Here is a 15,350-nt window from a genome sequence, read left to right as displayed (position 1 = left end):
TATAAAGAAACATGTTTAATGCTGCTTCATTTTTTTTTTTAAAAAAAAAAACAGTTTGGGGTGAGGTTTCCACTGCAGCCATCCCAAGGTCAATCCAGGAATTTTGACAATCACCAACTGAGACTTCATAAAAACCCTTTTCACCGAGAATCCAAAATAGTTGGCTTTCAGAGTACTCACCAGTGTTGCTCCGGCACAACTGTCCATTTTTAAATTAGTAGATAATAGTTGTTTTTACTTCAGTTAGGCATTCAGATGTCAACGTATCTTCTTGGTCTGTAGTCCTGGCTTCCACGGTGCAAGGAAGGGGGAGGGATTTGTCTCTTGTTCTTTCACTTTCAGGTGTGTGTATTTTTAAGCAAAGTCCTTGTAACTTTTGAGAAAGTACAGCGAACGTGTCTCTCTCTAGAGTCTAGACAGCTGAGAACAAAAGGTAAGCACACGCTGCTGTAGAAAATGGATCAAGATAGGAAAAGCTTCGCTTTGAGAAGCCTTGCTGCAATTCAGCCCATTCACCAATACTGGTTTATTTTGTTTAATATGGTGATAGTACAAGCAGTGCCTCTTGCAATCGCTGTCTCAAGAAGTGAATTCGGCTTTAGCAATATTTTGCTTTTGTTTTAATTTATGCAGGGGCCGTTCCTGCCTGAACATTGACTAGAGCGTAATAGATTCCTTTTGCAGCCAGTAGCTGTTGATGTGTTCCTTGTTCTTTGACTTTCCCGTTCTGGATCACTGCTATACTGTCCGCGTTCTGCACTGTCGATAAGCGGTGAGCTATTACAATGCAGGTGCGGCCTTGTCTGGCTTTATCCAGAGCCTCTTGGACAACCTGTTGGAAACAGAAATGGAAAGGGTTTACTTGAGATACAAGTACTGAACAATATTTCACCATATAAGGGAAATTCACCACAATGAGGAAATCGTGTAAGCTTTCATAACTGAACATTCTTATAAATGCACCACCGGAAAAATAATGAGCAACCATAGTAAGAACGAAGAGCCTTCTACCACCTAAGATCATAACAAATCATGGCCAGGACTGGGGAACCAGGGGCAGATTTGGGGGTGGTGCAAGGTATTTGCAAGCAGAGTAGAGGGGGGAAAGGCCTGCTGTACAATCAGACAGTATTCCACCTGCCCTTTTGTTTTAGTTGAATACCAGAGTGTTACAAGACATGCACGGCTCCAGCATTGTGACTCTCAACATGAATAAGGGTGACTGCCATGACTGCAACAACTACCATGGAATCTCCCTTTGGCTCAGATTACACTCACTCGCTGACAGGAGCCATCCCGAGTCAAAATGTGGCTTTAGAGTTCAGAGGTAAACAATTTCCTCACTGCACCGGTTGCAGGAGAAATGCTGAGAGCAGAGATGCCTTCATAGACCTGGCGAAGGCATTTGATCTCATCAGCTGTAAAAGACTCTTCACAACTAGATAGGGTGCCCACCTAAGCTCAACAAGATGACGGTGTCCTTCCATGAGAACATGCAGGACACCATCCAGTGAGACATTGGCAGACCAACTCTGTGTTACAAAGATCTTCGCAAACATGACACACAGGCTGGTAGGTCAACACCGCAGGCGACCGCAGTGACTGGAGACAGTCAAGATGTATATTCATGGCAGAGACCAGAGAAGGAATGACTGCTGAGAGGGAGCGCAGAGAGAAGAAACACTGTGGAGCAGCTGCAGCTACACAACCAGATGCTCCAGTTGCAACAAAACATGTCTCTCCTGCATTGGTCTCTACAGCCACAACAGGTGCTGTAACCTTCCAACAGTTTGATTTCACCCCCAAAGGCACACTCCTCCATTGTCTTCCGAGAGAGAGAGAGATGCCAACCAAAATGCCAACTGCCCAGGGTATTGGCCTGCTAGCCCCTCTCTAGTTCTTAAAGGGACCCCTGACCATTAGGTCCAGTCGTGGACAACTCTGGGGTTGCGGTGCTCATCTCACATTACTGGCCGAGGGAGTCGGCGTACAGCTTCCAGGTCGTGGCCAGCATGACAAAGCCGCTTCTGGCGAACCAGAGCAGTGCACGGAAACACCGTTTACCTTCCTGCCGGAGCAGTAGGCCTACCTATTTATCTACTTGCACTCTCTAGTTCTTAGGTAGCCACAATTGAGGTGGTGTAACATACGGGTTAAGAGGCTGAGCTATAAATTTGGCCTTCAGCAAGGTGATGTCCCTCCCAATTGCCCGCCTCTGCTATGGGAGATAATGCTAACTTAGCTTGCAGGCTTGTTGCCAGCAGCATGACAATATGCAAGACACTTTGAATACTTCAAAGTGCTACTATACAAATAACTATTGTCCATTCACCCAGTTACGCTGGAACTGTTGCAAAGCAAGACCCTGGTATGCTATAAAGTGAAACCATGATAACTAGCAGCCCATGCCTTTAATGCACCTAATATAAATACAATCACTTACCTTTTCACTTTCAGTATCAAGTGCAGAGGTTGCTTCATCCAGTAGCAGAATTCTTGGCTGGCGGATGAGAGCACGAGCAATAGCAATGCGTTGTTTTTGACCCCCAGAGAGCTGAGTCCCTTTGTCACCTACAGGAGTGTTGTATTTCTATGTGCAAAAAAATATTATAAATTCAATAAAGACAGGTTTATATTAGCATTATACTTCTATCTATCTCAGTCCCATTAGATATGCCAGCAACATAATAGGACTTTAGTTTTATTTTTTGTCACTAGTTCAAAGCCAGTGTGGTGTAGTGGTTAAGAGTGGTAGACTCGTAATCTGGTGAACTGGGTTCGCGTCCCCGCTCCTCCACATGCAGCTGCTGGGTGACCTTGGGCTAGTCACACTTCTCTGAAGTCTCTCAGTCCCACTCACCTCACAGAGTGTTTGTTGTGGGGGGGGGGAAGGGAAAGGAGAATGTTAGCTGCTTTGAGACTCCTTCGTGATAAAGCGGGATATCAAATCCAAACTCTTCTTCTTCACCAACATTTCCGAAGTGTGAGTGTGTATGTACGTACATGCAGCAGGATCGTCTTAAGTTCTTATGCACTTACATCTGGTAAGCTATCAATGAAGGCATGGATGTTTGCTGCTTTGGCTACTTCAACGATCTCATCAAAGGACACCTTTCTGCTGTTATCTCCATACGCAATGTTCTCTGCAATAGTGCAGTCAAACAGGACTGGTTCTTGGGAGACGATTCCAATCTGGGATCGCAGCCACTGGACATTTAACTGCGTTGCACCGTTGCCATCCAGTAGCTGGAAAAGAAGACTTGGTCAGTTTTATGAAGCAGGGTACTGTTAATGAACATTTCTGTTACGCATTAGTGCGCAGTTAACGAGTTGTTTAAAAGTACTGTCTGATGTTTCAAACACTATTCCAATTCATTTTGATAACAGGTGAAAACTTGAGAGTTTAGGTAAGACTTAGGCTGCAGTCCTAACCATGTCTGCTCATTCAGGTAAGCAGGATTATACAGCCCTTGAACCAGGAAAGCCATGGTTTAAATATCATCTTGTCATGGAATTCACCAGGTGGCAATAGGTCAGTGGTTAGGAAACCTTTGGCTCTTCAGATACCAATAAACTGCATCATCCCTGACCATTGACCATGTTGCCTCGGCCTGTTGGGAGTTGTCCTACAGTCTCGGGGGTGCAGGGGACACAGGTTACAACCCCACCTAAAGCAAATCATTCTGGGTCAAACCAGGGACGTCTTAACCATTGAGGCTACTGGCGCAATGCGACACGGCCTGAGGAGGGCGCCTGCGCCCTCCAGCGCCGCTCTTGCCCACCTCTTCTCGGGCTGCTGATGTGGGGAGGCTGTCAGCGAGCCTCCCGTCGGCACTGCAGCCAGGGCTCCCTGGACGGCAGTGCCGCACCGCCACTTCGGCTGAGCAGGCAGAGGCAGAGGTGGAGCATAGCTGGCAGCATCCCCACCCGCCCCTCCGTGTCCTCCGGCTGCCCGCTGCGCCTGGCTCTGCCCGGCGGAGCGCGAGGGGCGCTGGAGGAATCTTCACACCAGGGCGCCGGATTTACTTAAGACGGCCCTGGGTCAAACGACAAGTGGCATGAGAGTTCCAAGCAGGGTTGAAACTGCATTTTGCAGTACCAGCTGCAGCCTGGAGGAGGAGCAGGGAGACTGAGGAGCCATAGCAGAGCAGAGGTGGCTGCCTAACTCTCAGCCCAGATCCAAAAGAGCTGCCTGCAGTGCCTGCTTTTTGTAACAGATAAAAAAAATATGTCAATCCAAAAAACGAAAACAGGTAGGCAGAACATCTGTCTAAAAAATGCCGGCTACAGCCCCATACATCTAGAATACCTTGCAGTGCGTTAATGCATTAGAAATATTTTACAGATAGGTCACATACACACCATACATGTTATAACACTCGTATCACTTTAACAGTCATAGCTTCCTCAAACAATTATGGGAACCGTAGTTTACTCCCTCCCCGAGTTACAATTTCCAGCACCCTTCACAAACTACAGTTCTCATGTACTTCCAGTGTATGGTTTGTATGCAGCCTCAAACTTTGCCCCATTTTGCGAGTGAAAAGGTGCATCCCTGGTATGAAATGGATGAGAACGACCGTTACATAATATATTCTGCGTTCCTATTGTGCGGAAAACTCAGCCGAGTAATTTACCACTTCTCCACTGAGGGGGTCATAGAATCTTTCGAGCAACTGGACCAGAGTGCTCTTTCCACAGCCGCTGCTTCCGACGAGAGCCAAGGTCTGCCCCTTCTCTACTGCCACACTCAGTCCTTCGAGTACCGAGACATCAGGCCGGGTAGGATACTTGAAGGCTACTTGCTTAAATGCGACATTGCCGCTAAAGTCGTCCTAGAATGATAATAAACAAGACCTGCCTGTTACAGGGGGAAAAATGGCTGAGCAATTCCATGTTAGCACCTAGTGCACTGGAAATGCACTGGATGAAGGGGTGGAACTGACACGGACACAGAGGTATTTGCAACATCCCCTTGATGTTATGAGAAAGTACAGCTCCATCTCTGCATCTCACATGATTTTGAAAATTGGAAATCTGAGTGTTTTATAGGAGTAGTTGGGATTGAGAGCTGACTCCCTGCATGAATATGGGTGGCCGAAGGACAAGTATGGTACAGGAACTGTGCTTTTAAACTAAATGATGTAAGTTTATTGTTCTCATTAAGGGCCATGACAAACCCATAGTACCAATAAAACAATATAGCTCATCTATATATATAAAACCCAAGTGTCTCTGCGTCCATTCCGTGTGTCTCTGAGTTTGCGCTACTGCGCATGTGCCCCACGGACACAGGGATTGGAGCAGAGAGATCGGGGCGGGAGCAGCGGCGGCAGTTGAAGCGGGGCGGTTGAATCAGAATGCCGGCGCTCCAGAGGACGAGGGGAGGCCGAGAAAGGAGGCCACGCTGGCACAGCTGCTGCAGCCGCCGTCTGACTTGGAGCCCCAAGGACTAGTGGCCCAGGAGCAGCGCAGAGCAGCCCACCCCATGGAGCGCCGACGCTCCGGAGGCCGACGAGGGACGCTGTGCTGCCACAGCTGCTGCAGCCACCGTCTGACTCGGGGCCCCGAGGACTAGCGGCCCGGGAGCGGCGCAGAACAGCCCGCCCCGCAGAGCGCCGACGCTCCGGAGGCCGAATAGGGATGCCGCGCTCCCGCATATGTTCTAGCACCCGTTATTTTAACGGGTTTAAACCACTAGTACATCTATAACATCCAAAACGTAAAAGAGAAGTTACCAGAGAACCAACTAACTCAAACCAAGCTTGCTTTCAAATTATACCTCTGAATCACCACAATTTATAATGAGTTTATCTTTCTCATGTTTCCTGATTATTATTATTATTATTTTGCAGCCAGTGCATAAAGGGCCACATTCTCTCTTTCTCTCTCTCTCTCTCTCTCTCTCTCTCTCTGTGTGTGTGTGTGTGTGTGTGTAACAAAGCTATTATAGTCACTCAAAAGAAACTGGACCATTTCTGCTTGGGTGTATTTGCTTGTTTGGGTGAACAAATGTTTCAGAAAGTGATCTCTTGGCTCTCTAAATAAGGGGCAGGCTAACAGAGTGACGTCTTCCCCCTGCAGTTGACCACAAATACAAAGTCTGTATATGGCACTTTGTTGTAGTGGCCATCCAAGACTGCAACGGGCATCACTTGGAGTATGGTATAGATTCATAAGTTTGTGGACAAGGGTAGCTTAGACACTGTTGATTCATGCACCGGTAACCTCATGATTAGAGTACTGTAATGTGCTGGGTTGGTCCATAATGTTGTGGCTTAGGTTGATGAGCAGAGCGCCTGGAGGTATATCTATTGCACCTGTGCTGTGGGAACTACACTAGCTGTCAATCAGCTACTGGGCTATGTCCAAGGTATTGTCCTTACCATATAAAGTTCTGAATCAATGTAGACCAGGCTACCTGAAAGATGGCCTGTACTGGCAGAGACCATTAAAATCACCTAGATCATCTGGGGCAATGGTACCACACCCTACAAAATATCATTGGGCGATACCCGAGAACAGACATTCGTTGCTATTACCCTGTACTGCAAAATGCCCCTCCCTCTGTCTTGCATGAAGCATCAACCATCAGTTGTTTCAGGCATCTTATAAAGACTTACTTTTTTGCCCAGGCTTTCCTTGATCATAAGAATGGACTATGATTTATGTGAATGAATTTCCTGAATTTCTGTCACAGTTACTTTTATATGGTTTTATATTGTTGTTTCATTGGCATCAGGTTGTGTTTTCATTTTAATGGATACTGTTGCTATATCATACATAGTGTACACTGCTCAGAGATTTTTGAAATGTTGTGTGGTTTAGAAGTGCTTTTAAATCAATCAATCAATCAATCAATCAAATACAGTAAGTGACTCAGCACTGAAGGCCCGTATGTCTCTAGCATGCCCATTAAAAACTGCATCTTAGCTTGGACCATGAACAAAGCCTATATATAATTTAAACAGAGAAGGACAATGGAAATGTGTTAAGACTACATCAATAGGAAGAAAATGGCACAAATTCAAATTCTCTGGATCCATCAATGAATCGCTCATAAGCTTCAAACCCAGAAGACAATAAACTCAAGTGCTGAAACTTTTTCTGTGTTTTGTTGGAAGGTAATATATAAATGCCCAGGGATCAACTTACAGGCTTGTGTCCTTCAACACTGTAATTGTCTATTAAGGGTACAGTCTCAAACAGCTGGAACATGTGAGCTGCAGATATCTTCGCTTTGGCATAGTCTGGTGTAAATGAAGCTGTCTGTCCTAGCGCCATGGCACCAAAGACAATGCATGAGAATACCCTAGAAGTGCAAACAAAATAAATATTTAATAATAATAATAATAATAATAATAATAATAATAATAATAGTTTAAATTTTGTACCCTGATTCCATTTTTGTAATGCATTTACTTTGATCTCTCTGATGAAGGTTACATGCAACAAGGGGAACAAGACTTTGTCCTTTACTAATGCACTTGTCCTAGGTTCAAATATCGGCACTTCCCATTAGAAGACGTAGATAGCACTGATGTGAAAGTCCTCTGCCTAAGACCCCAGGGAGTCTTTGCAAGTCAAAATAGACAATTTTACACTAGATTAGGTGCCCAACCTGTGACCCTCTAGAAGATGTGAGACTACAAATCCCATCGTCCCAGACTGTTGGCATGATGGCTGGGGCTGATGGGAATTGGAGTCCAACAGGTCCACAGGTTGGCCACCCTTGGCCTAACGGGCCAGTAATCTGACATACATGTGTAAAACCCAGCATGTGGACCTCCAAAGAAACCATTAATTCCCATATTGGCTTTGGGGTACAGAGTATGCATTTCAGGTCCAGGGCCATTGGGTTTTAAGTGCATAGAGCCAATGCAAATGCTGGACTCACATGCAAACACCCAACAGGCCCCAGAACAGGCCAGTTTTGTCTGGGGTCAGGGGGCAGCAGGGAGGCATGAGTTCTCCTCCATCAATTGCACAGCTTTGATTTCAGGAAATGGATCCAGCCTGATCCAGCCCATATATCAACTGAGAAAGCAACCCCAAGCCCTCGTAAAACACAGGAAAATCCACACCTATATTACTGCTGATTTCATAATAATTTGTTTCTTTTAAACCACAAATAAAAAGAAAAGCAACAGAGATCTTACAAGAAAACGTCCTTAAATTGCATGCCTGTCTCTTCCACAAGGAAGGCACCAAATCGAAAACAAGCAGCGTAGGTGAAGTACATAATGCCTTGGGAAACGCCGTAAGTTAGTCCGTGGATATGCGCTTTCCTTAAGGAATTCCTGTAACAAGAGATGAAGGGTGTTTTGCTTATTTGTGTGTTGATGCACACATTATGGCCGTCTCAATATAAAATGTGGGAAGCTGTGTATGAGATGCAACAGCCCTAGAATATGAAAGAACCATAAGGCCAGCTAGATGAACTCCCTGCTGCAGTGCAACTACCTACCTGCCACTCACATTTCCCACAGATCACATCATTTTTTGCTGCTAGAATGGGAGGCAGGAATATGCACAGCACTGGCACGCAAATATAGGTAAGTTGTCCTTGATACTATGGACTGAAGGGTAGCTATGAGTTCAATATAACTGTAAATCTCGCCCAGGACTCTGAAATTTAGCTCTGGATGTTTGCCAGTCTCAGAACTAATGACACCAGTGGTGGGGAACCTTTTTCAGGTTCTGGGCAAATTTCCGGAGGCCATATGCCAGTGAAGGTAGAGCAATTATCAGACTCAAGGACACCTTGCAGCCAGGCAAGGCTGCATCAGAGGCAAAGCATGATGACCAGTGAGAGGCGTGGCTTGCAGAGAGTTCCAAGGGCCAGACAGAGAGGCCTGGAGGGCTACTCTTAAAAGCTATTCATCCAGAGTAGGAGAGGTTTTCTTTTTTTCATTTGAAGCTTAAAGCTATGCAAGCAGCAGTCAAGAAGTGAATTAGTAATTCGGTATCTTATAATAAAGCAATATTTTGAATAAGATTTTAACAATATATAATTATTTGGTCAAATGGCAGTTCAGATCCTGCGATAGTCTTGTTTGTTGTTGTTGTTGTTGTTCAGTCGTTCAGTCGTGTCCGACTCTTCGTGACCCCATGGACCAGAGCACGCCAGGCACACCTATCCCTCACTGCCAAACTCATGCCAGTCGCCTCGAGAACACTGTCCAACCATCTCATCCTCTGTCGTCCCCTTCTCCTTGTGCCCTCCATCTTTCCCAACATCAGGGTCTTTTCCAGGGAGTCTTCTCATGAGGTGGCCAAAGTACTGGAGCCTCAACTTCAGGATCTGTCCTTCAAGTGAGCACTCAGGGCTGATTTCTTTGAGAATGGATAGGTTTGATCTTCTTGCAGTCCATGGGACTCTCAAGAGTCTCCTCCAGCACCATAATTCAAAAGCATCAATTCTTCGGCGATCAGCCTTCTTTATGGTCCAGCTCTCACTTCCGTACATTACTACTGGGAAAACCAGTTTTGTTTATAACAGAGATCCAAAAAGTCTTTGTTCTATGGCAGAACCAGAAGCTATATAAAATGCATCTGCCTTAGGAAGACCGTATCTCCAAAAACCGTACAAGTCCTGAGTAAGTTCTATTAAATTTGACAAGAGATGGCTCATAACTCTTGAGAGCAGTTTCGACATTCCTTCCCTCCCACCAAATGGGCAGCTAGATTTCTCAAGAGTAGCACCTGAGAGGCAAAGGCAAGACTGCTTGGCCACCATCTGAACAAGCCGCAAGAAGGAACTCAAAGACAAAACATTTGGGGTTGGATTCAGGCTGAGTCATACTTAAGAATGAGCTCAATGGGTCTACTCTTAGGCATGACTTGGAAGTAAGCCCCACCAAATTCAACAGCACTAACGTCCGAGAAGGCATGGTTAGGACAGCAGTGTTAAGTCTGGCGCAAACATGAAAAGTAATTGTCCTGAGAATTAAAAAGTTGGATCCAGACTTAACAGCAACATCCTAACCATGTCATTTCAAGAGGTGATCAAAACCTTCACTATCTGTTTACCTGTATGGTCCTTGCAGATTTTCTCCATACATTTGTTCAAATCTTATTTCCTGAGTAAGGGAAACAACTGTTCGGATATTCCCTATTGCTTCTGTTGCAATCTGTAAGAGAGATAAACACACTGGCTAGTGGGAAAGCAGCAAGTTTCCCCAAGTATGACTTTCTTGAGGAAAGAGCTATAAAGAGCAAAAGACCAGCACACTCTTATAGTGTGGCTCTCCACTGATTCTAAAGTGCTCCAGGCTGATCTTCAAGGAGCAGTTACAGGCACCAGTGCATAATTGTTTCCAAGAACCAGTCACAGCCCAGCAAGTCTACTATAGTGGAACTTCTTCTCTTCGCTCAAAATGGCACTCTGACCCCACATTAAAGCACCTGCAGAAGGGAGGGGATATGGAAAGTGCAGGATCCTTTCACTTTCTAGCTGGCTCTTCTTTGGTTTTCAGCCTCATGAAGCACAGACATCATCCTCTTGTTTCTCAGCATCCCTGTTTTGGTTTCAATTCTGGTGGCACTCAAACAGCTGTGTTTGTTGTCAGAGGGAATGGTTTAACAGGTACTTACCTTCCCTGCGCCTTCAAGTTCCTTCTTATCTTTCCTGGCATGTCCAGCCAACATTCTCATTTCAATGAGTCCTCCAATGGCAACAAGCGGCACAACAGCCAAGATGACAAGGGTCAGCTGCCAGCCATACACCAATGATATAATTATTCCTGTCCCAAGGTTAGCAATGTTTTGGGCAAGCATACCTAGCCTGGCCCCTGTAGCCTGAATGAAGGAGGGGGAAATAAAAGGTATTAATCAGTTGGGGGATCGCATGTTCCTGATACCTGGACATCTCTCTGTGGCTTTTGGAATACAATGCCTACCAGAGTTGTGAACATGCCATTCCTCAGCTAGTAGGAAAAGGCAGGTTTTTCCCATTTGTATTTGAGAAGAATGAAACAGAGGGAGAATTTAGGGCAAATTGCTGCACACTTACTGAAGATGAAGTATCTTTGGTTACAGAAAGTTGTTCTTGGAATCTGATGCAAGGTTAGCATATTTGCTGACCACTGCAGTAGTTCCTGTTTGTCTCCAAAATAGTCTGTTTGTATATTTGTAACAAAACCTTGAGCCACACACTGTATTTCAGACTAACCTACCTCACAGGGCTGTTGGGAGGATAAAATCATGGTGGTGGTGGGGGGAACCATGTATGCTGCCCTGAGCTTCTTGGATCAAAGGAAGGATATAAATGGAGTAAATAAGTAAGTAAATATTACAGAAACCCCATAGTCTCTCTCCTCCAAAGGCTTTATCATACCCTTCAGTGCTGCCTCTGAAACTATGCATTGCTCTGTGAAGGGCAAAGGAAGCACATGGCAAAAAATTTGTTTCAGAAACCTTGACCTAGAAGCAAGGGGTGAGTAGAGAAACTTGGTGGAAGCTGGTTTCTCTAAATTAGCAATGGGTAACCTAGGAACCTCCATATGTTGTTAAATTACACCTCCCATCATCTTTGATCACTAGTTATGCTAGCTGGAGCCAATGGGTGTTGAAGCGAGAAGAGGAATACTCTGACGAGTGAGATTCATGCTACTTCCTTGTTGGGGGTTGGGGAAGAGAACTGCCAGTCACTTATTCATCCCCCTTCCTTATTCATCTGGAGGACAAAGTCCTGCTATCCTTCTCTAACTCAGAGAATGTATCACTGCAATACTATTATATCCTCAGTCACAGAGTGTTTTCTGTAGCTGCCTTAGGAAAAAGAAAGCTTCCGCCAGAAGGGCCACTTTGGAGCTGTCCAAGGTATGTTCTCATATTGTTTCCCTGCTTCCCTGGAGAGCTTTGCTAGACCTGGACAGCTCACCCAACTTTGAGTCAAGTTCAACATCGCAGAAGTGATGCCTATATCCAGGGTTTCTGCAAAAACTACTTCTCAGTTTTTGATAAACTTTCCAACTGCACAAGAACCCAACCAAGTTGCCTGTGAGTCTAGCCTATTTAAGCCTCTTGCTTTAGTCATCTCTCATGGGGAGCGTCTTTGAAACGCACAACTGGAAATGACTAAATTATGGTTTAGTGCCATGTACAAACTGAGTTAGCATCAAGTGTGGAACTCAGGCGTGAGAGTTGCACTGGATAGCCTACAAGACAACTAGAATTATTAAGAGAATGAAAATACAGATGTGTATTACTTACACCTTTTACTTCAGAAGCATCAAGAGCAAGTCTTGTAGTCAACGCTCCAGTATTGTTTTTAGGGTCATCAAACCAAGCAACATCCTAGAAATACACAATACATTTTAAGGTACCAACACATTCCTAGCTACAATAGCATTGCAAATCTAGTTTTTGCTGTTCAGATTCTGGAGAGCAAGATATATATATTTAATTAGGGTCATTATTCATTTGCAGAGTTGTAGTCTTGCACCTGGTAACCAATTCCTAAAATCCAGTGAAGTCAACAGATTCCACCCCCCACCCCCCGCATCTAAATAGACATATTGAGTCCATCACGCTCTTGTGGTTTCTGAGCTCAGAGGTTTCCAAACATGTTGGCTGAGAGTCATACAACTAATTAAGGGTTTGTATGAGTAATTTCCCCCCCTTTGAACACCAGATCTCAATGCCATGTAGACTTCTTAGTTTAGACACTTTCAAATGCAATTTACCACTAAAGAAAGTTGCTGTTCAAGGAACACAACTCAACCCCCTCCCAGATGTAAGGAACTACTTGGGTGATTTTCTTGGATGTGGGCTGTAGATCAGGTGTGGGGAACCTTTTGCCCTTGATTTGTTGCTGAACTACAACTCCCATTATCCCTGGCCATATTACTAGAGCTGATGGGAATTGCAGCTCAGTGACATCCAAAGGGCCACATATTCCCCAAACTAGTTGTGAATGATTGCTTATTGCAGTGTTGGGAGGGGTGGCGGCGGCGGCACATTTCAATATTGCAACCCATTTATTGGGCTAGCGCAGGACAAACGTGCTAGCAAACAAACCTCTCCCTTAGAATACCGTACCTGTCTAAGCATTGCTTGGAATCCCATGTAGCGAATCTTCATTGTAAGGATCTCTCCAGCTCTGCCAAAGGTGAAACCCTGAAAGAGAAGGTTTTCTGCATAATTGGATGCTGCTGGTTTTGATATTATTTTTTGTATCTTTATGTTATACCTTATTATGATATAATAATAATAATAATAATAATAATAATAATAATAATAATACATTTGGGTGGCTTACAGCATATATAAAAACATATAAATTTTTAATTTGGTTGTGTCCTTTTGGATGTTTTATTGTTTATGATTACTTTTTTATGTTTGCAATTGTGTATTTTTTCATGTACGCCACCTTGAGCATGGTTTTTTTTTTTTTTAAATAAGAATTTATTGGCATTTTTCTATAACAACATATACCCACACCCACACCTACAATTAAACAAATGCAAAACAAATAAAACAAATACAAACAATGTCAAGTTTTCTTATTACATCTTTCTAAAAGAAAAAAAAAAGTTTCTATTTCCATATCTTGACCATTGACTTCCCCTGCCTTTTCACCTTCGAATTTATATCCTTAATCTATTTTATAACCATTTCTCCTGAAAAAAGAAAAAAGAAATTAAATTCAATTATATAGTTACATTCAATTATATCTTCAACATTTTACTAAGAATGCATCGTCATAATGATACCTCGTCATAATTCTTCTTCATTTATTCTTATCGATTTCTTATCTTAATCTACATCTTAATCTTACTCCTCTTAATCCATAAACTTAATCCACTTAAATTCACTTTACTTATACTCCACCTCACAGATCTTCACAAATCATTCGCATCAAATCTATCTCTTCTATCCTTAAGATTGCTGCTAATAACATAAAAACTTGAAATATCTCCTTTCATGTTCGAATAAAGAGTATAACAAAATATTGTTGACAGTATTCACCCTCCGATTTCAATTTACCATATCAGGCTACTTTAAGTTTTACTTAATGCTTCACCCCACACCCCCTCTGTCCATTATTCTTCTCCTGGTGGCATCAGCACTGAACTTCCATGTAGCTTCCCTCTCCAAACGTCCACAGATCCAGGCACAGTCCAAACCTCTCCTTGCCACGAGTTCAGAGGTGTCCATCTCATCATCTCTCAGCTTCTTCGGTTCTTTGTAACATTCCTTTTCTTCTTGTAAATACCTTAATTCTCTGTCCCTGGCCCCCGAGCTCACACCTCGGGGACTGGATATAAGAAATCTTGACGTCGCCTTGGGGCTGCCACCCCCAAAAAGCGAATTTCTTCTCCGAAGTAGCTCACTCATTTCTCTCCATCTTTCCATCCACCCTCTCAGCTCCTTGGCAAGGCTTTCTTCCAAAGTGTCAAAAGTTTTAAAAGCCTCCTCTGTGGGCAATTGGTTCCATTTCAGACCCCCACACAAGACTTTGACTTTTCTATAAAGCAGTTCCACCTTCAAGGCAGTGAGTCTCTGTTCATCCGTTAGTCCAGAGTTCAATACCAGTTCAAGGACGAAACCCAGCATACTGGCAGAGGAGGAGGAAGTGGGTGTTATATTTCTACTCCCCTCTTTGTTCGTCGCCATTTTCCTGAGCTGGAGCGCAAATACCGCAACTTTAAATGGAGATATTTTCCTCTAGTTAGCTTCCCGAAAAAAGAGTTTGCCAGTCTCATGTGTCAATTTTAAATACATTGTAGCCAGTTCTGTAGCAGTAATCACTCAAGTTGGTTAGATTCTTAAGCTCGAAGGGAGGGAGGCAGGCTGCCTTTCTCCTTCCCCCCGGATCGTTCCAAAAGCACGATTTCTAATCTGATTCTTTACTCACGACCACCGGGTTCCTTTAGCTCCATTCTTCAAAGGTAGAACTTAGACGCTCACCGCGGGCTTTGTCGCCGCATTTGCATCCCGGTTGGGGCATGTCCCCGAAGCCCGGCTCCGTTGTCCCTTCACCCCCACTCCCCCTTTACAGGGGGAGCGAGGGAAGGGTTCGGAGCCTCCGCGGGCGCTGCCGGGGAGCCCAGGGTGCGGGACGCTCTTCCCGCACCCCAACCGGAGCCCCGCTTTGCGGTAGCGGGGCTCCTAACCCCCGGGATGGACAGGGCGCTTCGGACCCGAAGCAGCCCTCGACCACCCAGCGATTGCGTCGCCGCCGGAAGTCCCACCTTGAGCATGGTTTTAACTATGGAAAGGTGGCATACAAATAACATTCTCTCTCTCTCTCTCTCTCTGTGTGTGTGTGTGTGTGTGTGTGTGTGTGTGTGTGTGTAAACAAACCAGAGTACAAGCAACTTAGCTACTTTGCATTCTGTATG

General features: G+C 44.6%; 1 protein-coding gene across 1 annotated transcript in view; it reads right to left on the bottom strand.

Moving 5' to 3' along the window:
• Positions 1–300: 300 nt before the first annotated feature.
• ABCB1 (ATP binding cassette subfamily B member 1) overlaps positions 301–15,350 on the bottom strand; it is a 53,199-nt gene continuing 38,149 nt past the window's right edge. The window contains exons 19-28 of the mRNA XM_033165402.1: positions 13,045–13,122; positions 12,217–12,300; positions 10,597–10,800; positions 10,033–10,133; positions 8,160–8,300; positions 7,156–7,312; positions 4,638–4,835; positions 3,040–3,246; positions 2,444–2,590; positions 301–832 (exon numbers count right to left, since the gene is read on the bottom strand). Of these exons, the coding sequence (XP_033021293.1) occupies positions 626–832; positions 2,444–2,590; positions 3,040–3,246; positions 4,638–4,835; positions 7,156–7,312; positions 8,160–8,300; positions 10,033–10,133; positions 10,597–10,800; positions 12,217–12,300; positions 13,045–13,122 (1,524 nt within the window). The 3' untranslated portion in view covers positions 301–625. The remainder of the gene's footprint in view (positions 833–2,443; positions 2,591–3,039; positions 3,247–4,637; positions 4,836–7,155; positions 7,313–8,159; positions 8,301–10,032; positions 10,134–10,596; positions 10,801–12,216; positions 12,301–13,044; positions 13,123–15,350) is intronic.

The sequence above is a fragment of the Lacerta agilis genome, chromosome 12, assembly GCF_009819535.1.
Source record: "Lacerta agilis isolate rLacAgi1 chromosome 12, rLacAgi1.pri, whole genome shotgun sequence".
Taxonomy (NCBI): domain Eukaryota; kingdom Metazoa; phylum Chordata; class Lepidosauria; order Squamata; family Lacertidae; genus Lacerta; species Lacerta agilis.
Note: the sequence above shows the minus strand (reverse complement) of the source record. Positions and strands in the feature narration are given on the sequence as shown.